We start from the raw sequence: 26,231 nt of genomic DNA on the forward strand, positions 1-26,231 counted from the left end.
TTTGCTGTAGGTGAAATCAAGGTAGGCATGGGTGTATCAGAGGCAGTAACGTTACTAGGTTGAAAAACGGTAGTATTGACGGGTAAATTATGACTTTTCGACTGGGAAGGATTAATGAGTTTTCTAATTTGACGAATTTTTGAATCTAAATCGAACATGTACTCATCTGTTTGTTGAATTTCATCCACCACGTCTTCATCCGAGCTTGCGTCCACAATTTTATCATTCAGATCTTTAAGAATATCCCTTTTCTGTAACACGGAATCTAAAATAGCTGTGACGTCCTCAATTTCTATCTCGGAAGTGTCTCGTATGTCTCCAAAATTCTTCCAAAGTCTTGTAATTGCTCCTTTATGTCCGGAACAAATGGCTTTCAGCTTTGTATCCATTTTCCCTTTTGGTCACGGCACCATAAATGTCGAGGCTAACTTCTAATATCGTATACAGAAAACAATACAACCATACAGTTTGACGTTTACTTCATTATAACATAACTGCTAAGGCGACGTCGCACACTGACGTCAACCCTAGATACATAACGGTAAATTGCGACGTCTTGACTCCCGCGGTATTCTCGACAACTTTATAGTGCATTTAAAACAAGGCACTTAATACATCTAACAGGACTATTTCCTACTTTATAATTTGAGCAACAATTCATTTGCAACACAACACCATTTATGAATGAAGACCATCCATATTATAAAATTGCCTTTCTTCTCAATGCAGTCTTCCAAACAATGCTTGTATTCTTTCATTGAAAATATTTACATTGCTACTTATCTTTTCAGGCAATGAGCCATAATACCAAACTACTTTTTATAGGTAAAGCACTTTTTGTAATCTTTAAAAAGACTTATACGAGAATGCTGAAATAAAAATGTTGATGAAATACAGAGATAAAATAACCTAGTTTTATAGTGAATTTATCATACTTCAGTATGTGTAATATTACGCTCTCACTAATTAGCGACATGAAGAATTTTAGCATCAAAGGGCGACAAGGAGACTATTTAATTAGTGACAAGAAAACATTTTTATTTATTAAAAATACTTAATAAATATTAAAAGAATATGCAAAAGAAAACAATTTTAGTGAAGTTAATATTCTATCAATAAATAGAGAGAAAAAATAAATAAAACATAGATGTAATTGCTACATTTATTTGTGATATTTTATTATTTATTATGAATAAAGCAAGTATAATACCCAGTTTTACCCAGTCATATTATGATATTAATTTTACATGTGTTTTAGAACAATAATATATTTATCTTAAAATCTATTTTCAAAACTCTCTTTGTACAATATATAATAAACTTGCAAAATGCATTATTTGTGCATAATTGTTCAGAAAATACAGACACAAATTGTGAAATACAAAGAACTGAAATCTAACAAGAGGAAAACATAATTAAAATGTGAATACATGTGTATATGTGAAAAATGGGAAAATCATCAAAATTGAGTATTTTCAATTAGAAAAAAAGAAGTGTACCACCATATGATTTTTTTTTACCAATCAGTTTTTTACAGTCATATAAACCCAAAAATCAGGTTAAGAAAAAAAGTTTAATTCTTGAAAATTTGGCTCCTCTGAGGTGTACCTCCTTAATAAAAAAAAATGTTTTGTTGTGACTGAATAGTCTTATTGTCGCTAAAATTATTCTTCTTGACACTTCTTGACACTTCTTGTACCTAATTAGTGAGACCCTAATATTATGAAACTACATACATGACTTTCAAATTAAAAATTTTATATTTCTTAACAACCAATAATAAAAGTAACAAGAAAAAACCAAACAAACAAAATTCAATTAACAATTTGGCTGCGCTCATTATAAATTAATCAATTAAATTATGTAAAAAAATAAATCTGATACACTGTTAAATTAAATTAAATTCTATATGATGATATATGTATTTGTTTGTTTGATATTCCATCTTTGCTAGCCAAGTGACAAGATTAGAGTGAGATAAAATTTCTGATCCATACTATCGTAGGTGGGGCATAAAAATCAATAGGTAACTTGTATTTCATCTTTTTTCCCATAGTCTTTCTTTCTTTGACTTTGGATTTGGTATCCTCATTCTGCCTCTTGAAAAGATTAATAAAAAGTCAAAAACTATTACATAATGAGGTGATCTAATGCATGAAATTAGACTGTAGTCAAGTTGAATGAACAAAATATTTAATTCATTCAACATCTTATTTTGTCTTTGTCTTATGCAGGGTCATATGCTCATCTTCAAGAGCCAAATTGTGGAAAAAACATGACTGTGATTTAAGTTGATAATCTTCACTTTTTGCCATATTCATCTCTTCAAGTATGTCTTTAGGTGCTGATACACTTAGCTTACTAACAGCTATATTTATTTCTGTAAGTATGTCCATAATGTGTACATGGTGTACAGCTTCTTGTTTGTGGTACGAGTCTAAGGTAGTATGTAATGCTTTTATCATCCAACCTCCTCCTTCATCATGACTATTATCTTTCCTGTAAGTTTGTTTTCCTGAAATACAAATATAAAAATATAACCAGGTGCTTCACAGGGCGCAGCTTTATACGCCTGCAGAAGTCAAACCCTGAACAGTTGGGGCAAGTATGGACACAACATTTAAGCTTGATACAGCTCTCAATTTGTATTTATGATTAAATATTTGACACAACATAGGTTTCTGACACAGAATGAATGTGGTCTAAGAAGTTAAACATGAAAACTTTTAAATTGGACATTTACCTATTATGGTCTAATATCAAAAATCAAAATACATGGTAAGATTCAGCATATCAAAGAACCCCAAGAATTCAATTTTTGAAGACATCTAATAAAGTTCAATTTTGAACCCTTTAGACCTAAATGTTTGATAACTGGGGCCAAATATCAAAAATCTAAATACATATGGTTAAATTCAGCATATCAAAGAACTCAATATATTCAAAGTTTATCTTTTACCTCGATTTGGACTAACTTGAAAACGACCCTCATAATCAAAAATCAAAGTACATGTTAAGAGCATATTAAACATGTTAAAGAACCCCAAATATTCAATTTTTGTTAAAATCCAACTAAATTTAATTTTGGACCCTTTGGACCTTAATGTAGACCAATTTGGAAACAGGACCAAATATTAAGATTCTAAAAACACGGTTAGATTCGGCATATCAAGAAACCAAAATAATTCAATTTTTGATGAAATCAAACAAAGTTTAATTTTGGACCCTTTTGGCCCCTAACTCCTAAACTGTTTGGACCAAAACTCCAAATATCAATCCCCACCTTCCTTTTGTTGTTAGTAACCTTATGTTTAAATGTCATAGATTTATATTCACTCATAATAAAGTTAATGTGCCAAAACCAAAGAAAATGCTTATTTGGGCCCTTTTAGGGGCCCCTAATTCCTTAACTGTTCAGACCAAAACTCCAAAAATCAATTCTTACCGTCCTGTCATGGTTATTAACCTTATGTTTAAATTTCATAGATTTCTATTTACTAATACTTAAGTTATTGTGCGAAAACCATGAAAAATGCTTATTTGGGCCCTTTTTTGGCACCTAATTCCTATACTATTTGGACCACAATCCCCAAAATCAATCCAAACCTTCCTTTAGTGGTATTGAACCTTCTTTAAAAAATTTATAGAGATCCATTGACTAAAATTAAAGTTATTGTCCGGAAACTAAATGCGTCTTCGGACGACGACGAGGCAGACGACAACATCATACCATTATACGATGCAAAATTTTTTTTGCGGTCGTATAAAAAGTTAGGTAGGGAACCAGCTTCTCTTTAAAGTAAAGCTTCATCTCTGATCACTGTGTCATATACCAGTATGTACATTTGAAATGGTTTGTGCCACAGCAGTAACTACTGCTCACTGATGATACCCCCGCCGCAAGTGGATAATATTAATAGTGTAAAAATATGCAAGTGTTCGGTAAACAGGAAGTTGTCGAGTGATGAATCTGAAAACGCATCACACGGTATAGCTGACTTATATAAATCCTGAAACCAAATTTCAGAAATCCTTGTATTGTAGTTCCTGAGAAAAATGTGACGAAAATTTTCAAGTTGGCTATCATGTGTAAAATCATACAAGTGTTCAGTAAACAGGAAGTTGTCAAGTGATGAATCTGAAAACGCATCACACGGTATAGCTGACTTATATAAATCTTGAAACCAAATTTCAGAAATCCTTGTATTGTAGTTCCTGAGAAAAATGTGACGAAAATTTTCAACTTGGATATCATGTGTAAAATCATACAAGTTTTTTCGGTTAACAGGAAGTTGTCAAGTGATGAATCTGAAAACGCATCACACGGTATGGCTGACATATATAAATGTTGATACCAAATTACAGAAAGGGTGGATGTGTAGTTCCTGAGAAAAATGTGATGAAAGTTTCATGGGACGGACAGACTGACAGACAGAGGTAAAACAGTATATCCCCCCTTTTTTAAAGCGGGGGTATAATAATTAACTACAATGTAGTTAAGCATGTAGTTTTTGTTATTTTCCTTGTTGTATATATGTAGGATGCTTTTAATATTTGCTTAATGCATCAATGCTGTTAATCTGAACATATGAATATTACATTTAAAGACATTAATACTATGATTTGATGATTGAACATAATATTTGTTCTCATTATGCATGTTATGTTCACAACTTAATTGTATTATCTAAGTGCAATGTTTGTATAATACAATAATATGTAATGAAAGAATATTATATTTATCATGTGTATTACCATCTATTTATTACTTGATCTGTACATTTCTTAAAACTTTATCTTTGTTTATAGAAGGAATTCAACATTATTGAATACTAAATATCATCAACCCTAGAAAAGTGACTTTAGTTTTAATTAAAGTCCAAAAGTCAGCTTATAAATGCACAACGCAAGCTTATAGTAATTAAAATTTATTGATGTCTTTCAAAGTGCATTAGCAGTATGAGGAGGGAATGAGGAAAAGGTGTGAAGTGGGACTCATAAACCCCCTGTCCACCCCTCTGTACTTTATTCACCATTATCCCTATTTTCACCCTTATCTGCCCCACTCTGACTCCCACTTCCCTCATCTCCCATTCCCTCTATACTGCAAGCAATAATATTTCTTTTACTAACCTGTCATAGATCCAAATACAACAACACAATCTTCAAAATGCGGAAGAACTACATCAGGGAGAATCTCTGATATCATGCTTTCCTTAGGTTCATCATCTTTATTCTCAGTGTTAAGTTGTGGTGTTAAATTATAATTCTTATTATATTCTGATAAATCACTAGATGCGTCTGGTTCATTAATACCATTTGTGTTTGTTGTCCTTTCCAGAATGTGGCCTTTAGGGTATATAACAGTCACATCACTTCCCAAGTCTACATTATCCAGGTTTTTACCATATCTACTCCTACATGCCTGAAACAGAATAAAATTCTTCAACAATCAGAACAACTGAAGAGTTTGGCAAAGATATCTACATGCAACCATTTAAGATGTTCTGTGTTACAATGCAAGACAAGCCTACAAGGAAAGGCTTTTCTTTACTGACAAAAGCTAATTTTTTTTATAGATACCATATTGGAAGCACTTGATAACATCTTAAACCCTATCATTTCCTGTATGTGCTTATCTAAAGTCAGTAACCTTTATCAGTCATATTTGTTTTAAGAAAGAATCTATTTCAGGGACTGCCAGAGCCAAAGACTATTAAAACCAGACAGGAATTAGTAGTTTAAATTCTGTAAATAAAACTAATATACAGTCTAATCTGTGTTATCCCACACACTGGGGTACCAGAAAAAAAGTCTGATTAAGCAGTTTTTTTCTGCAAGATAGGCATGTTTTGGGACAATTGAAATGTGTTGGCTTAAACAAGATGTTGGAATACTCAGGTGTCGGATTAGACAGGTTACACTGTATATTGTACCTTTCTAGAATGTAGAAAAAAGTCCACATCACAAGATTTTCAGGGAGTTGCTTTTTTTACATGTAGGTAATATTTCAAATGTATTTCTTCAAAACTGAATTTAGTAATGTTTTTAATAAACGTATTTCTTCAAAACTGAATTTAGTAATGTTTTTAATAAACAGTTAAAAAAGCAAGAGAGGCCACTTGGGCAAGCTTTAATTTACATCTCAGTGTCAGTAATGCAATTAACCTATTTTCTTATTTCAGCAAAGCTATGGGTTACAAGCATTCTTCAAAAGTATATCAGTTGGAAGATAACATGCCACTTCAACATGTTCAAACCTTTTCATGTTTTAGATAAAAAAAAAATCATACAAAAACTTAATTGTTAAATTGTAGAAGATCAAATCGGTCCAGAGAAAACTTGGACATTTATAAATAAGAGAAATATAATTATCAACAAAGAGAAAGCCACTGCAAACTGGCTCCAAATGTAAAATACTAATAACCTCTTTATACATTGTTGAAGCTGTCTTCTTTAGTGGTAAAAATTGGGTATTTGTTTTACTGTTGCATGTGGCAAAAGTCACATTTCTACAGCAATTGATTCATCTTACCTAACAGATAAGATAAAAACAAGCATTCTGAGAGTATTGCATGGCAAAACAGTCCCCTACTTTATTATACTGGAACAAAATGCTAACTTGTTCTATAACTTGTCATGGTGTAAACAAAAAGAAAATATCAATTCAATATCTTCAAGCATGACTAAACAGTGTGTAAAACTGATTATATGAGTGAATTTTCAAAGTCCAAGGACCAACTCTGTAAAAAATTATCAGACCAAAACAAAAATTCGAACTTGATCTATAACTTATGATAAAACTATATACCAATTGTCAAGCAATATCTTCAAGCATGATGAAAAAAAGTGTGGAAAATCTCTAACATTAGATATGATCATCATGATGATTAATAGTTCTCTAAAATAAGTTATGATGTAACACAATGTATATATGTTACAGGCATTTTCTAAATTTAGGCATTTTCTAAAATGCCTGCAAGAATCGGTCATTTTACATAATGACTAATTTTTCTAGGCATTTTACAAAATGCCTGAAATTATTTTATAGAATGAAATGCTAACAAAAAATGAAATCTTTATTTATGATAATGAAGATGACGCCAAAGTCATACCAATATACGTGCGGTCGTATAAAAATGAGTTATCTCCCTTTGTAGAGAAATATGGTTTAACATAATACTCCAACATTAGATATTGGCCATAACTCTGGACTTTATCATCAGTATGAAACAAAGTCTGGAACAGAATTCGAACTTAATCTATAACTTGGCAGGATAAAACTATATACCAGATATCAAATCAATATCTTTACGAAAGTACGGATGGACGGATGGACGATTGGACAGACAAACCGACGGACAGACAGACAGACTGACAACCATTTTTTTTGAAGAGGCTAAAGCTTTCATAAAAATATTTCAAACTTAATTAAAATATATCTTCCCCACTGTTGTAGCAGTGTCACTATAATGACCTTATTGCAATATCGTCATCTACATCTTACATGGCAACAACACATGTTAATTACTGACTAAAACATATGGTTCTTCTGCATGTTCAGCATTTTCAAATTTATCACTACAATATCCTGTGAATTCATTTTATAAAGTGAATTATTTACAAATCTAGATCGCAGTTTTAAAACTAAATACCTGTATAAAAAACAACTTCATTTTCCCTTTTACTCCATCTATACCATTTATCTTTGTCATTAACTTTTGAGTTTCAAACTGGCCATCTTTTGTGTAAAAGTAATGTCGATGATGCAGATTGCCTTTATCATGGGATTCACTTTCTGGTTTATCATGCAATTTTACTTCTGGCTTATCTTCTCCATGGGTGCTCAACACAAATACAAAGTACTTTATCTCTGGTATCTCTTTCATCTTTTCTTTAACTGAAGCAAATAAATATGAATAAAATTCATTTTTTTTTAAATCTGCATGCTAGGTGCAAATCCAATCATCTTAAAAGAGGGGGGGGATCCAAAAATTACTAAGTTCTTCCAAATATACAGAGATTTGGTTTGCAAGTTTCAAATGGAACATGTGGAAACAGCACATCCTAATTTTGATGGTGATTTTGTTTACTGGGCCTGAAAAATTAGAATGATCCAGGTAAACTTTATATCAGTATATCAGTTTTCTAAAATAAACTTAATCTATAAGAGTACCAATTCAACACTGTAATTAGATCTTTGGATACTGTTTATTGGTATCAATATTGATTTTGTCATCAGTAAATTAAAACCATACTAAATAAATTTTTTCTATAGTTTGTTATTATGTTGTATTGTTTCACAACTAACCCAGGTTAGGGGAGGGTTGGGATCCAGCTAACATGTTTAACCCAGCCACTTTCAGGAGCTGTAATTCAGTGGTTGTCGTTTGTTGCTAAGTTACATATTTGATTTTTACATTTTTATGTACATTTATAATGCCGTTAGTTTTCTTGTTTAAATTGTTTTACATTTGTGATTTCTTGGCCTTTTACGCTGACTATGTGGTATGGGGCTTGCTTATTGTTGAAGGCCATACCGTGAATGCATGACCTATAAAATTCATTGGTCTTATTGGCATTCATCATGTTCATACCACATATTCTTTTTTTATAAATATTATTGTTATACACATATGCAGTTTCACAGAGAACTACAATCATGACATTCTGTCGATACCTATATTTTGGCACTACACAAGGTTAAGTTTTTCTCAGACTGTTAATGACTTTTCACTAAATCTACATTGTAATTGATGTTGGATGTGCACTGATTCATATTTAAGTCTTTATATACATTATCTTTTCATCAGTTGTTTTTGGCTTTGATCTAGCTGACAGTAACTGTGAGTACTGTCAGATCTGTACTTTTGGCTTTTTATTGTTGTACATGTGAGTATGTATAAATACCCTGCAACATCTAGTCTGTCTTTTTGTTAGATGTTTCTCTGCTTTGTATCGATCTGGTGAGTTAAGGGGGCTCGCGGGTCTAAATGAAATTTTTTATTTAATATAGGATTTCTCTATATTTTTCTATAAATGAACTTTATCTTATACTTATTAGAAAAATGAAATAAAAAAATGGGGTCACCGTTCATTTACGCTCACAATCTGCCTTCGAAAGGAGCATACATTTTTGTTAATGTCCTTTTTTTCTGTTGAACTAACAGGAGAAATAGCGGCAATATCGAAATAAAAAAATAACTAAATTACAGAAATCGCTAAAATTTTACAATTATTTAGTCTATGTACAGCTTATTCGAAAACAACAATAAAAAATATAGGTCACCGATGAGTTAAAAAAGATATTTCAATTTTTATGCCAAAAAATGGCATTTTTGCACCAAAGGGAGATAATTTGAAGCTTTTTCAATGGCATCTACAGTTTAAAAGTCCGCTGGGGCCAACACGAATTGATTTTTTGAAATGATTTTTGTACCATATGATAAAGTAACAGCTACTTAAGGTAATCAATTAAATTTGTAATGAAAAATTAATGTTTAATTTTTTTCTGAAAATCTTATACCCGCGAGCCTCCTTAAGCCCTTTTCAATCAATTTTCATAGTTTCATCTTATAATCTTATGTTAATTTTGCTGTAAAACCATTTTCCCAGGCTAGGGGGAGGATTTAGCAATCACAAACATTCTTTATGTGCAGCTGGATATGACCGCAGAGGTCCAACTCTGAACAGTTGGGTCAAAAATGAACACAATATTCACACTTGATATAGGTCTGAATTTGGATTGTAATTAAATATTTGACACATTATAGGTTTCTGGCACAGACTAAATGTACTCCAAGAACTTGAAATTGGATATATGATTTGAATTTATAATCATTTGAAAACTTCTTCTTTTCTGCAATACACTGTCATGAATATACTGTTGCACAATACTTAGTAAATCTATTTTCAGACTGTATACAAAGAATTAGCCAAATAAATTGTATTCCTCAATTTTTCTTTGAAAAACATCCCACTGCCATGTTTGTTTAAGAAATAATTAATGCAAGCTATACTTCATGATAGTTTTAACATGGGTAGGCATTATATTCTTGGTTATTTTTGCCTGAGCGATAGTTAGGGCTTATATAACACGAATATAATGCCTCTCCTAAGTCAAGAGCCTGTGCAAAGGGAAATAACTCATTTTTTAATAGATTTTTAAGAGACATTATATAAATGAGAAATGACAATGGGTTGTTCAGTTTGACGGTATTGTACATTTTCCCCCCTTGTCAGACTGCTCTAAATGCTTTATTTTTAAGATATAAGAGGTCCAACTCTGAACATTTGGGTCAAAAATGAACACAATATTCACACTTGATATAGGTCTGAATTTGGCATGAACAGTTGTCGTATCTAGGTCAAATATGTCAATTTTGAAATGCAAAAACTTGTACAGTGAAGCTACCTACTGGATGATCACTAACTTGAACAATGAAATAAACAAGAAACTTTATCCATAGCACAACTGTCATGATGATGCCTTACATGCAATTTTTCACTTTCATTATTCAGGAAAATAAGAAATTGGGATGAAAGACATATTTTGGCATTAAATATAAACATGTTAAAGAGTTCACTTCATAATACTTGGTTTCAAGTTGATGTGAGCCACAAAACTTTAATCTGATTGGGGACAGACAAATTAAATAGAATAATAAACTGAGAGAATTTTGGATGAACAGACCAAGGAGGTTATATTAGAAGGAGAAAGGACGAAAGACTATAATTACACATAAAATGTTACCGACTTTTCTGTAAGTGGGTGTTAATTACTTGAGATCAACTCTGTCACAGAGGGAGATTTTGTCCTAATTACATACCCGAGTAAGAACGGAAACACACGAGCCCGAGGTGTCATAAACTGACCGGAAATATAATTATTGACATATTAATACGATTTTTTGTGATATTTTTTATTAAGTAATAAAAAATTGAAATTTTATGTAAAAAGTTAACTTCTAACCAATGGAAATGAAACGAATATCTGTCTCATTGCCGTCAATGCTAATACCAACAGAAAGCACTTTAACGTTGCTCCCGATAAATTTCTCTATGTTTCAATTGCAAATATTCTTTGTGGTCGTTACCGGTCACCGTAACTAAAGTACTTTGCATATTCATATATTTTCTATGATCATTACCTGCCAATTCTCATCAACAGGAATTGACAGGTGACGCAAAAATCTTTGTTTAAAGCAATGTAGTGTTGAATAAAAATCGCACACTAACTTTCCTTTAACCCTCATAACTTTGTCATTTCTTTATCTTTTTTCACGTTAGACAGACGATTGATTTTGAAATTGCGCGTCCGATCTTTTTCCATATCATAAACACCTATACACTGCATTGTTACCAGAAATACACCTGAACTTTAATGACCCAGTCACTGATAACAACCACTTGACATATTCGATTTATCTATTAGCCCGAACTGCTCGCGGTAACAGCCCAGTACATCAGAGGGCCATGTCAAGTGGCTGATAAACATGTCGGTTTCTTTATATTTTTATAATTTTTCTCTGATCGAACTGCTATCCTGGGGATGTTAATTTTGTATCAAGCAGAGTGTTCACTCTCCTTCTAATATAACCTCCTTGAACAGACAGACACACAGACCAGATGACATAATGCTACACTATACTATCTTGTGTTTGACATAAACATGTTTCATTATTTTGAGATTTAAGTCAAAATGTGCTTGCTTCTAACTGATTAACGAAGCTAGCTATGGAAAATATAAACAGCTGTGGTATCATCAGATTTGTATACAATTAATTTTAATCACTTATTTCACGGTGAATGAGCAAAATTTCTTTTTACCAAATCACTTTGTATACTGAAATAAAGTAAACAGAAAATAACTTAGACCCTATCATACATGATCATATCTTATACCTGCTGAAGAAATATATTTTATGATAAAGTTAGTGACAATATATTTTGTACATGAATTTTAATTTAGGTCTTACATTTGTCTTATCAGTGGATGTCATGTAACTTGAGAAAAAGATCACAGAAGAAAATGATCTACGCATCACTTACTCTTTTCTTCTAGTTCTGTATCGTAAAAGCTACTGGATTCATCCTCAAATGCAAGAACTTCACAGTCATCATATAGCTTCCAAATCTTCTTCATCATAAAATTATCATTAGTAGCACTTTGTCTTTCTGTCAAACTGGCTGTGTTCTTTACAAAAGTAGCATGGGTACAGATTACTACTACTCCTCTTGCTGCAGCTGGCTTCCTACACAAATAATTGTTTAATAGAAAAATAATTCATAATTCCTATTATATCCTAGGGTATAGCAATGTTTAGTTTCTGAGAAGAAGTAAGGTTCATGAACTCTTTTCAAAATATACCACACAAATAAGAAAAAAATATTTTAGGCGCTTTTTTTTTATTGCATAACTTGAGAATTTCAGGGGTTGTAAACATTTACTTGTATTAAGTTAATTTTTGCAAAAGATTATAGGAGTGGAATTATCAAAACCTTTAAAAGAAACTTCAAATCTTTCAAATCTTTCCCTGACTGTATGTGATAGAGAAGTTGCAAAAAACATTTTCAAGTAGAAATGTATTAGGTAAGACCAGTAAAAAAATAGAACCCTTGACCTATATCCATGTATTGAAGTCAAGGTCAGAAGAAACGGAAGATGGATATTTCGTATGTTAGAATGTAGTAAAATAAATTGAAAATACTTACTTTTGTATTTTCATGATGTTAACAATGGTTAAGGTGTTTTGCCAATTGAACTTTCATTTTCCTGTAGAAACAGGATCTTTTTTTGCAGTCATTAAAGTATGACTTTTATTCTTCATACTATAACAGTCAGTCAGAGGTAATACTTTTTCAAGTATTCTTATTTACTTGAAGAAGTAAATATTAATATACTTTAACCCTATTCAAGTAAATTTGCAAGATAGTTATGCAAGTGTATTCTATTTACTCGTATTATTTATATTGGTAAATTATTTTAATGGCTTAGACATTCATTTTTTTTACTTTCCAATCCTTTTCTTGAATTTCTCAGGACTCCTTTGGTCTAATAGAATTTTCAATTGTCTGTCTTTAGTAAGAACACTGCTCATTTATAAGGGGCAATTTTTGAAGGCTTTGCGCAACCTAGTATCTCTATTGAATTAATGAGACTCTAATAAATAATAATGAGCTTATCTAACAAAAGTTGTTCAACATGTTCAAGGCATTTTTTTATGTCTCAAAACTTGTCAATTTTAAGGATAGTACAAAAAATTACTAATATAAGTAAATTCTAAAGAAAATTAAGTGGAGATTATTCATGTGTTATTCAAACATTATAAGAAATGAATTGGGAATGTGTCCATCGGAACACAGATGATTCCTCCTTAGCATATCACATAAAGTTATAAAGGGACATAACTGAAAAACGGTAAAAGTGACACTACCCAAATTTGGACTTGCTCTGATTTTTGTGGTTATAAGTATTGAGTATAAGTTTCATAACATTCTAATGAGGCAAACTTAAGTTAGAGAACAGTAATGAAAAAATTCAGCATTTCCACCAAAATTCAAACTTGATCTTTATTTGTGGTAACAAGCACTGTGTATAAGTTACATTACATTTAGTTGAGGCAAACTAAAGTAAGAGAATGGAAACAAAAAATCAGCAATTTTTACATTTGTAAAGGAGCATAACTCTAGAACAGTTAAAGTGACGCCACCATAATTCGAACTAGATCTGTATTTTGTGTTAATAAACATTTGTATAAGTTTCATAACATTTGGTTGAGGCAAATAAAAGTATGAGAATGGAAACCAATTTTTGGACAGACTGATATACAGATGGACAAGGGGAAAACTCCATAGCAGAGAGGGCCAAAAAAAAGAACATAATAAAATTACCGTATTCAAGTGTATTATTATTTACTTCCTAAAGAAAAGAAAAAGAATACTTGTACATATACAAGTAGTACCCCTGACTGACCGTTTGATATCCTCTACATGTTTTTGTTTTATGCATATATGTCATCTTCAGTTGATGATCTTGAGATTAAAGTTTTTGTAGCAAGTTCTTTTTATTACAGATTGAAGTTAACACATGAAAAAATGATATAGGATTTATGTTTTAATGTGTATGCTTGTGCTCACAAACACACTTCATGTATTAAGTATGATAAAAATAATGAGCATGTCGTGAACAGCTCTGGGATAGTCTCATAGCTGCAAATGTTGCACTTCCAAATGTAGATTAATTAGAGATAACATAAATAAAAAACTTAAAAGTTTTTAGTAGGAATATTCTGTATGGTCCGAGACCACAATTATTTCGTAGTGCATTTCTTTTAGAACATAAATGAAAATAAAAAAAATCCCACCTGCGCTTTCTCAAAGAAACTTTTACAGTGTGTTGTACTACTTTTGGGACAAATTATATCAAAATTATAGAAAACTTCATCGGCTCTAACTCAAAATATGGACAATTTTATATTTAGGGCGTCTTGAAATCTTTTGACAGCTTCCGAAGTACTAATTTTCAATCTTTTTCAGCTAGACCAAATCACTACTTTCCTTTAAAATTCTGGACCCAAATTTTTTTACAGTGTAATTTCACCCCCCTACTTGCAATTTGAGGCATTAAACATAGAGAAATTAATTTGGAAGGGGTATAAAAATTAATGGCAAGTAACCGACTGTCAACACTAGAGACTATATTCGTGAACAACGAAAATCAAGGGACGACAATTGTGGTCTCGGACCGTATGTCTCACTTTTTCAAAGATGGATAAATTTAGCATGCTTAGGACAAATGATTCCTCTAAACTTACAAATCTCCTTGTTCAACTGTTGAGTTTAGTACTGTAGACTGATCACTTCTGTCACAACCATCTAATTCTAAAAAAAGTTTGGATTATTATTAATGTTTTCTGAAATTCATATCAATCACAAATTTATATAAAAGATCTTTTGAAACAAGAATGTGTCCAGTATATGTAGTAAATGGATGCCCCCATCCCACTATCATTTTCAATGTTCAGTGGACCATGAAATTGGGTAAAAACTTTGAATTGGCATTTAGATTAGGAAGGTTATATCATAGGGAACAATGTGTACTATTAGTTTCAAGTTGACTTCATCAAAAACTACCTTGACCAAAAACTTTAACCGAAAACTTTAACCTGAACTTCACACTATCATTTCCTATGTTAAGTGAGGGGGAGGACAGGGGTAAGGGAGACAGGGAGAAAGGGGGTAGGAGAAAGGAGAGGAAGGCTGGGAGAAAGGAGAAAAAGTTGGAGAAAGGAGAAAAAATAAAATATCTCTCCTTTTAAAAAAATTTCTAATATTTCAATAAAAAATATCTCAAAAGGAGATGTTTTATTCTAATGGGAGAAAGGAGAACGGGGGTAGGAGAAAGGAGAAGAGGGGTGGGAGAAGGGAGAAGGGTACCCCCCTGTCCTCCCCCTCTTAAGTGGACTGTGCAGTTTGGGTCAAAACTTTAATTTGACATTAAAATTAGAAAGATCATATCATGGGGAACATGATTACTGAGTGTCAAGTTGATTGGACTCCAACTTCATCAAAAACTACCTTGACCAAAAACTTTAACCTGAAACGGGACAGACGGACAAACAGACAAACAGATAAAAAAGATGGATGCACAGACCAGGAAACATAGTGCCCCTTTACTATCGTTGGTGGGGCATAAAAAATTACATTTAAATTTAAAGACAAATAAAGCAATTATGCAAAGCTTTCAAAAATTGCCCATTGGAGGCTTGTAAACATGGTAAATGAGCAGTGTTCCGAAGATATAAACAGACAAATTAGATTTTTAATGTCCATGAAATTTCACTCGAATAAAGAATCTGCTAAGCAAGGTCAGACAATTAAAAATTCTATTATAGTAAAGAAGTCCTGAGCAATTCAAGAAAAGAAGATAGTAAGACTTTTTTTACTTGTATAAGTAAAAAAGTTTGAATGTCTAAGGGACTAAACTTAAGCTAATAAAATAATTTACCTGCAAGTAAATAAAATACACTTGTATTATCATGATTATATTAATGATGTACTTAGGTGAGGTTTTGGAATTTGTACCAGATCCTTGTTTTTTTCCATATGACATGTATGATACAATGTAAAATATTTTGCTCATAACACACACTTATCTTTTCATACAATACTTAGTAGCTTATAAAAGGTCATTTGCTATAATTTAAGCAGATTCTTGATTTTTATTCTTTTGATTTGAGACCCTAATAATACCAATGCAAATATAAGGCAAAAGTCAGAGTCAGCCTTTTCCCACCATATTCTAAAAATCAAATATCTTGAAAGGAGCTCCATGACTTATCAATATATTTAGCTTATTTTATTCCTTAACTAATGCTCTTCCAACTTAAAGAATCAATTTTTATTTCTTGATTCTTTGAATTTCAACTATTTTAAGTATACATATCTTACAAATTTACTTATATCCAAATTATTTTGGTAAAGGCACTTCTGACTTATTACTAAGTACAATAGGATAAGTTGTTATCAACATTCACATGTTTTCATTTCACTTAAATAAAACATTACCATCTCCAGTATCAATGTCTGTGCTGTTCTCTGGACTATTTTCTAAAGTCGATGATTTTAGTGGCAAACCATTTTCAGAAAGGCTTTTTTCTGGATTAACCTCACAAATTATTCCCTTGTCTATCTCATTAGAACAATTACTGCAATACTTTACTGAAGCCTTTTGAAGGGATTCACAACTAGGACATTTCTTTAAGTCATGCTGATTTTTTTCCACTTTTTGTCTGCACTGTCCACAAAAATTATCAGTTGGTGCTAGTTCAGCTTTACAGTTAGGGTTTACACACTTCATTTTGTCAAATAAAATCCTACAAATGCATGAAATGATATCAATAAAATAATGTTAACATTCATAGGAAAAATTAACAATAAAAATGCAATTTTTATATCTATAATATGAATCATATTTAGCTAATCCAGATATTTGGTACTTACATATATGTATAAGCAATGTATATATGGTTCATCACAAATAAGAATTTAGTGCATACAAGACATTCAGGTAAAAGTTCATCTTGCTAATTTAGATTTTACTAGAACACACGGTTGAAATACCGGGCATTTAGAGCGTGGTTGTATGTAAACTGTTGTAGGCTGAATTTTTGTAAAGACTTTATGACTGGCATGACTGGAGAATTTCAGGAAACGAAAGGTATCAAAGTTATATGTACTTGGTGACTGGAATTTTTGTGTAGCCCTCACCTTTTTTCTTTTTTTTCTTGTTTTCTGATTTTCTGTATACTATGAACTATACACATACATATATATATATTATATAAATAAAGTGTATTTGCTATTTACTATCAATTCCAAGTTACTATACTAGGCCATATAGTCATTATAGAGATTCTGTATATATAACATATCAGAGGCAGCAATGGATATAGTAAACTTGGAATTGATAGTAAATGGTAAATGTTAAATGTACCATAACTCCCAAAATCAATCTCAACGTTCCTTAAATTGTGGTATTAAACCTTTTGATAAAATTTCATAGAGATCTATTCACTTTAGTTATTGTCCGGAAACCAAATGTGTCTTCAAACGACGCCGACGACATCATAGTATTATACGAATGCAAAAATAATATCACTGTTGATGAATGATAGTGAAATTTCACAGTGCAAATGGGTGTTTTTTAGTGATTCAACCAGAAACAATTATAATACATCTTACACATAATTTCCATATGTAGTATGACATGTACAATTCATTTTGTGTATATATACAAAGTATTACAATTCCACTTACTACTGTTGTGATAAAAAAGGAAATACTTGCATGAAATATCAAGAAATAAATTGGGAAAGTATTTTTTTTTTTAAATTTGCAAGTTAAACAATGTTTATACTAGGGACTACATGTATATTCCTAGACAATGAAAAACCAAAGGACAATAACTGTATCCTTGGGACCAACATGTATATGTAATGTTCTTCACCTTTAGGTATCAGGTCTGTTTTTGCCCAATACATGTTCGCCCTATAGGTCCTTTCACAACCTACACAGGTATTTTTATTCAAATTCCAGTTGAATTATTAGATATTCATTCATATGAATGTAAAACTCAAAAATGTGTTCATTCCCCCAGAGGTGTCTGATTCCCCAAAAAGTGTCTTCATGACATAAGTGAACTGCAAAACATGTCTAAATGTAAAAGGGCGCCAAAGTGTGTCAGTTGAATGAACACCCAAATGTTTCCATTTTTATATGCCAGTTTATGGGCATATTATGATATACTGTTTTCTGTTCTTCTGTCCGTTGGATGAACATCTGCATCATGTGCAGGATTGACAATAACTCATAAATGCTTTAAACAATTTGCATGAAACTTTGATTAATTGTTCTATTGACTTGAGCTCACTTTTGTTTTTGTCTTTTAAATTTTGGATTATACATTTCAAAGTTATGGGGTTATATTCATCTAAAACTACAGGCTCTCAAGAGCCTCTTCCGCTCACCTGACTCTTCTTGGGTTTTTCAAATCATATAAAAAAAGATAAAAATCATAACAGATACTTAGATAATGATCAGGGGCGTAGCTAGATAGAAACGATGTGCAAGCGACTAAATTTTTGGGACCTCTAATATCCGAAGAACCCCTTGAAAGCTGCGAGGGTACAGTGGCATCCATGTACACTATCAGGATTAATGGAGATGTGTCACTAACATATATTTATACGACAATTATTTTTACAAGGACAATCAATCCCCACCCAACACAGAGGGAGTGCTAGGACACCAGGAAGTCTGTTATTATGGTCGAGAAAGCCGAAGTACTCTGTGAGAACCACCGGGCCACTCGGTGGAAACAGACAAACAAGAGAGATATCAGAAGATTGATCTCTAGGTCAAAGTAGGGGACAACTTTGACCAACCAAGGCCCCCCAAAGTACCCATTCTAGTTTAAACTCCAGCCTGGGTATCAGAGATGTGTGCGAGAGGGTGAAAATTACTCTTCTGATGTACTGATATTTTTAGCACCCCAAGTGAGAATCGAACTATTAGTTTAATTGTCAATATTCACACTAAATTCCCGATGAATATGCAGTAATGCTAGTTACTGTTGTTGTTCATTGTTGATCGACATAGGTTTCTGACACAGAATGAATGTGGTCTAAGAACTTAAACTTAAAAACTTAGAAATTTTATAAATTGGACATTTACCTATTATGGTCCAATATCCAAAATCTAAATACATGGTTAGATTCAGCATATCATAGAACCCCAAGAATTCAATTTTTGATGAAATCAAATAATGTTCAATTTTAGACCCTTTAGACCTCAATTTGGACCAATTTGATAACCGGGCCCAAATATTAACAAGAAGCTGTCACAACGACAGCAAACCGGATTTATTAACATTTATTTGTGTCCTGGCAATATCACAAGAACCATTACTGATAAATGGTGAAAGTGAAAATCATCAATATCAAATTCGACCTCCATTTTGTAGTCAGTATCAACATATTAAAATTCGAAAAGCTTAGATTGAATGGTTCATGAGTAACATGAGTAAATGCAACAACATGAATGGAAACGCCATTTTACGATCTTTCAAGAACCATAACTCCTGAACGGTAAAAATCGTCATTATTGAACTTGTCCTCTATTTTGTCATCAGTAACAACATACAAAAATTTCAAAAGCTTTGGTTGAATGGTTCATGAGAAAATGCACAGACATGACTGGAAACACCATTTTTCAATCTTTCAAGAACCATAACTCCTGAACGGTAAAAGTCAAAATCGTCATTATTGAACTTGACCTCCATTTTGTCATCAGTAACAATATATTAAAATTTGGGAAGCTTTGGTAGAACAGTTCATGCGTAAATGCACGGACACGACTGGAAACTCAATTTTTCAATCTTTCAAGAACCATAACTCCTGAACAGTAAAACATCAAAATCGTCATTATTGAACTTGACCTCCATTTTGTCATTGGTAACAACATATTCAAATTTGGGAAGCTTTGGTAGAACAGTTCATGCGGAAATGCAGGGACACGACTGGAAACTCCATTTTTCAATCTTTCAAGAACCATAACTCCTGAACGGTATTACTGAACTTGACCTTCATTTAGTTGTCAGTAACAACATATTAAAATTTTAAAAGCTTTGGTTGAACGGTTCATGAGTTAATGCATGGACAACATTTGATTGCTGCCCGCCCGACCGCCCGCCGTACATCCCCAAATCAATAACTGACATTTTTGTCACAATAATCCGGTTGAAAATCTAAATACATGGTTAGATTCAGCATATTGAAGAACCCCATATATTCAATTTTTGTTGAAATCAAACAAAGTTTAATTTTTGACCCTTTGGACCTTAATGTAGACCAATTTGAAAACGGGACAATACTGTGCAATTGAATATTTCTTGCTATTGAGCAATACTGTGCAATTGAAGATTTCTTGCTATTGCACAATACTGTGCAATTGAAGATTTCTTGCTATTGCACAATATTGTGCAATTGAAAATTTCTTACCATGCTTACTATTGCACAATACTTAATATAATAATTTTGGACCCTGATTTGGCATGTTTGGACCAACATGAAAACTGGGCCATAATCAAAAATCTAAGTACATGTTTAGATTCAGCATCATCAAAGAACCCCAAGAATTCAATTTTTGTTAAAATCAAGTTAAGTTTAATTTTGGACCCTTTGAACCTTAATGTAGACCAATTTGAAAACAGGACCAAAAATTAAGAATCTGAATACACAGTTAGATTTGGCATATGAAAGAATCCCAATAATTAATTTTTTGATGAAATCAAACAAAGTTTAATTTTGGACCCTTTTGGACCCTAATTCGTTGGGACCAAAACTCCCAAAATCAATCCAAACCTTCCTTTTGAGGTCATAAACCTTGTTTTAAAAGTTCATAGATTTCTGTAAACTTATACTAAAGTTATTGTGCAAAAACCAAGAAAAATGCTTATTTGGGACCTGTTTTTGGCCCCTAATTCCTAAACTGTTGGGACTAAAACTCTCAAAATCAATTCAAACCTTCCTTTTGTGGTCTTAGACATTATGTTAAAATTTCATAGATTTCTGTTTACTTATACTAAAGTTATTGTGCGGAAAACCAAGAAAAATGCTATTTGGGCCCTTTTTGGCCCCTAATTCCTAAACTATTGGGACAAAAACACCAAAAATCAATCCCAACCTTCCTTTTATGGTCATAAACATGTGTTTAAATTTCATAGATTTCTATTTACTTTTACTTAAGTTAGAGTGGGAAAACCAAATGTCTTTGGACGACGACGACTACACCAACGTTATACCAATATACGACCAAAAAATTTTCAATTTTTGCGGTCGTATAAAAAGTGACAACATAGGTGTTTCCTTTAACCTTCAATCTATAAATTTTTTTTTTGCCCTTTTTTTTTTGCATGCCGAATCGATGTGCACGCAACTGCGTGTTAGCCTATAGGAAGCTACACGCCTGATGATTGAGGCCAAATTTGGTTTAATATTGCATTCCATTCTGTGGTTCTCTAAAAGAAGACATTTGTATGTAATTCTCATAGGCTTCTCAACTAAGTCGCCTGCTGGCAGCCATCTTGGATGATGGATTGGCTACAAAGTTACAACACTTGGATAGCACCTCATAAGGTTTGGTTTCATTCCATTCAGTGGTTCTCTAGAAGAAGAATTTTGTATGCATTTCTAATAGGGTCCTATGTTAAACTTAAGTTGAAGTCAAAGGCATACCATTTAATTTTAAACATCGGTCTCAGTTGGATTTACCAGAACTATATCTTGTATACATGCAGCTGTTGAATAAATTGGGTATATAAACCAGTAAATGTAATTCCCAATAAAATTCTAAACTTGGTGATTTTTGTTGAGCCTGCGACTTTTGTCACAGAAAGCTCGATATAGGGATAGTCATGATAGTGATCAGTCGGCGGCGGCGTTAGCTAACTTCTTAAAAGCTTTACATTTTAGAAGGTTGAAGACCTGGATGCTTCATACTTTGTATATGGATGTCTCATTTTACGAAATTTCCGTCAGTCACATGTCCAATGTCCTTGACCTCATTTTCATGGTTCAGTGACTACTTGAAAAAAAAGTTAAGATTTTTTGAAATGTTAAATTCTCTCCTACTATAAGTAATAGGATAACTATATTTGGTGTGGGCGTACCTTGCAAGGTCCTTATGCCTGTCAGGCAGTTTTCACTTGACCTTGACCTCATTTCATGGATCAGTGAACAAGGTTAAGTTTTGGTTGTCAAGTCCATATCTCAGATACTATACATGCTATAGGTAGCACTCCACAGTTAGAAAATAAAATTAAAAATGAGCCACAAAATCACAAAATGTTTTATCATCTCCTATTCCTGGATTTCTAATACATTAACCTAACTGTTTGTGTTGTACATGTGCATAGGTATGTAATCAGTATGTTCCATAGATTTGATTTTCAAAAGTTATAAGAGTGAAAATTAATTCCTTTTATGTGTATCCATGGCAACATTCTGCATTTATTTACCATAAAATATTGCAAATATCCCCCCAAAATTTGGATCAAACTAGAATTTCAATGCCTTTGAGCATGATACCTTTTTAGAAACTGTTTTCATAAATCTTCCTAATGATCAAATAAAAAATGGGTGTCTTTCGCCTCATTTTTTCGTAAAATCCAATCACAAAGTTCGTGCGTACAATAATTGCTGGACCAATGTATGGTAGGGACATGCAAATACGGACTGTCATACAGAAAACAGCCTATATTACATACATTACATAATCTTGATGTTCATATAAACCCAATACAAAGGCTATTTTAATACTCAGCTATCCAAAAATTAATTTTATTGCACACTAGCTCTCATATTTGAAAAAATCCACAGGGGCCAAAATGTGAAACTACACACCTAACTGTGGAGTGCTACCATAAGCTATAGGTCTTGTATATTTGGTGTATGGAAGGACTGTAAGGTGTACATGTCCATCTGGCAGGTGTCATCTGACCTTGACCTTATTTTCATGGTTAAGTGGTTATATATATATAGTTAAGTTTTTTGTGTTTTGGTCTGTTTTTCTTATACTGTATGCAATAGGTCTACTTTATTTGGTGTATGGAATGATAGAAAGGTGTACATGTCTAGCTGGCAGATGTCATCTGACCTTGACCTCATTTTCATGGTTTAGTGGTCAAAGTTAAGTTTTTGAGTTTTGGTCTTTTTTTCTAATACTATATGCAATAGGTGAACTAAATTTGGTGTATGGAAATATTTTATGATCCTTATGTCAATCGCGCAGGTTTTATTTGACCTTGACCTCATTTTCACGGTTCATTGCTCAGTGTTAAGTTTTTGTGTTTTTGTCTGTTTTTCTTAAACTATAAGCAATACATGTAGGTCGACTATATTTGTTGTATGGAAGAATTGTTAGCTGTACATGCCTGCCTGGCATGGTTCATCTGACCTTGACCTCATTTTCATGGTTAATTGGTCAATGTTACGTTTTCTTGGTTAATGTTAAGTTTATGTGACAGTTGTAATAAAGCTTTATATTTAGGACTATCAACATGGTATCAATCATTAGTAAAGAAGGCGAGACATTTCAGCGTGTACTTTTGTTAAAAAGTATTGAAGGTTCCTTAAGACGGGCCCATCTTTATTTCACAATTACAGATTTAAGAGATAAGGTCAAAGCAAGCTTTCAAAAGATATTTAAAATGGTTAATATGCAAGCATAACCAAGCATTTGTGCCTGTCATTATATAGAAAAAGGTATTCTTGACTTTAAAAATGACCTTTTTTTAGTTTATAACTGTATTTTTAAAAAATGAATGAAAATGTCCTATATTGTCAATAAATCACCAAAACCTTATGTTGATAAAAAAATAACCTTTTTTTAAATGAATGCACATTTTTGTTCGGCAAGCATTCTATCAAATCCTTTCTAGTATAAAATCTTTTCAATTAACTAAAACTTTGGATTCTAGTGGCTCCTATTCATGGTTCACTTTTGCAAAAGATATTCTTTCTGAATCTAACATTGATATAGATAGACTAAAAACCTGTAATAATTTAAAACAATTAAAAAATATTAAAAGCTATATTAAACCCCAAATAAACTCATATTACAACAACCTGTTGATGGATAAGTTGAAATCTATTGACGATAAAAGTAAATTAAATTTTTATAAAGGACTTGAGCCAAATCTATTAATCAAACCTTACCTCTCTAACCCAAACTTTGAATTTAGAAAATTAATTACAAAACTTAGAATCAGTGACCATTCATTACTAATTGAAAAAGAAAGGCATTTTAAAATTCCTCGAGAAGAGAGACTTTGCAAAAAATGCAAAGTACTAGATGATGAGAAACATTTCTTAATAAATTGTTCTCATAATTCAAATATTAGATTAACATATTTTAATTGCATTAACAGAGAAAGTAATTCATTTGCTAATCTCACTGACAATGACAAAGTTATATATATACTTAACCCATCAACACCAACACAAGTGAATAAACTAGGATCCTTTATAAAAAAGTCAATGGAACTGAGGACAGGGGACCCTTAAAGTTTAATATTTACCTGAATTTGTGTATATATATTGAGTTACTTAGTTATTGTCTTTATTTGTTTTTGTTGTTGTTATATGTCACAAACTGTATAGTTTATACATGTTATATGGCAATAAAACTTTGAATTGAATTGAATTGAAAATTAAATTCGAAATTATTGGGTCCTTATAAAAAAAGATCTTTAGAACATAGTGAAGGGGAATCATTTCAACTTCATTTCATACTTTTTTTGTCTCAGTTAACAATATGTTTCGTGGTGAACCCTGGTCTATGTGCTGCAGTGCATATAAAACAAAGGACACTCTTCAACATTAAAGAAAAAAAATAGAATTCATTACAAAAGTCTCTGTTTCGGTGATGGTGACGTGTTTGTAGATTTTACTTTACATATTACATTCCTGCTGATTAAAGTTATTTCTTTCTATAATGAACTTGCTCAAGTAGTTTCAGAGAAGAAGATTTTTGTAAAATTTAATGGAAGACGACCACGAACGCCAAGTGAGAAAAGTTCACTTGACCCTTTTGGTCCAGGTTCATATCATGTTTTGGAATGTGAATCCACAAAATACGGAGACAGTACACATCAATTCCAATAAAGATCGAGAGAAGCTCTACTTTGGTATATGTTTACCCCCTTATTCATTGTTATTGATAGGATTTCAAACTCCTGTGGATGAACCTTTTAAAAGTAAGTCCCCTGACTGATAAAACATGTAAAAGGGATAGTCATTACATTTTGGGGTTATCCCTACTTTGACTGGTTGTTCCACTCCTGTTAAACTTACCTTTAGCAGCATGAACAGTGACAGTGTTTATTCAGAGACATCTGCATGTAACTTGGATGCCAGGCATTAAAACTTTTCCAACTTAATAAGTTTAGAATAGTGTCAACTACTAAAACACATCCCGCTTGAATTTCTATAATACGTGTCCTAAAATTCTTCTGTCATCCTGTCCATAAGCTATGGCAAACCATTTCCTATAATTAAATATTATTACTTTCATTTTCGATTCCAGGAAAACTTTTAATACAGACGCTTACATCATTGCGGAAAATAGTCGTTAAAATATCACCTAATCACCGACTTACATAAAGAGTAATATTACACCGAAACGTACCTGAATGAAAACAAAAATTTCCGAAGATCCCAGAGACATATATTTTTCATTTCTGTTCTTACTTTGTCAAACTATTGTTTTATTATGATACCTTACAACTGGGAATAATATATGAATGCAATTTTTTGATATCAACACTGCCTGGCATCACCAATTTAAAAAAAACGCAACTGTAGTAGGTCTTATCCAATATGAGCTAAAGATGCTATCCAAGCTGGTGTTTGTAAAATTTAAAAAATGGAATCAAGGGCAGTTTAATTGGTGAAAAATTATATCCTATACTGTTTGAACAAATTGATTATGTCATTAATATAAAATTCCATTCCTGTTTTCCTGTTCATCTAGTTTAATAATGAAATCTAATCTAGTTTTTTTTTACACATGCGCATGCGCTTGTATGTAACATATGTATGAGGACTTTTTACTGTTTTAGTCAGATTCGTTAAAACTCGGTCGATTCTGTTCAACGTCTAATGATTTTA

The 26,231-nt window shown here is 32.1% G+C and overlaps 1 protein-coding gene across 1 annotated transcript; it reads right to left on the minus strand.

Annotated features, from left to right (window-relative positions):
- Window positions 1–586: 586 nt before the first annotated feature.
- LOC139510736 (uncharacterized) lies at window positions 587–25,673 on the minus strand. Its single transcript, XM_071297261.1, has 7 exons — window positions 25,416–25,673; window positions 16,570–16,877; window positions 14,817–14,883; window positions 12,052–12,254; window positions 7,656–7,900; window positions 5,134–5,425; window positions 587–2,515 (listed from the first exon to the last, which is right to left on the minus strand). Exons 2-7 carry the CDS (start codon window positions 16,859–16,861, stop codon window positions 2,211–2,213), a joined length of 1,404 nt encoding a protein of 467 aa, XP_071153362.1. The 5' UTR covers window positions 16,862–16,877; window positions 25,416–25,673; the 3' UTR covers window positions 587–2,210.
- Between the last annotated feature and the right edge of the window lie 558 nt (window positions 25,674–26,231).

This window comes from Mytilus edulis, chromosome 2 (assembly GCF_963676685.1).
Source record: "Mytilus edulis chromosome 2, xbMytEdul2.2, whole genome shotgun sequence".
NCBI classification, from domain to species: domain Eukaryota; kingdom Metazoa; phylum Mollusca; class Bivalvia; order Mytilida; family Mytilidae; genus Mytilus; species Mytilus edulis.

Excerpts from the sequence above, each read along its gene's own strand:
- LOC139510736 (XM_071297261.1), bottom strand. The coding sequence starts at position 16,861 with ATGAAGTGTGTAAACCCTAACTGTAAAGCTGAACTAGCACCAACTGAT. Across the intron at positions 5,426-7,655 it reads TGAAGTTGTTTTTTATACAG|GCATGTAGGAGTAGATATGG; the intron begins GTATTTAGTTTT and ends ATTCTGTTTCAG. Across the intron at positions 2,516-5,133 it reads TGTATTTGGATCTATGACAG|GAAAACAAACTTACAGGAAA; the intron begins GTTAGTAAAAGA and ends TTTGTATTTCAG.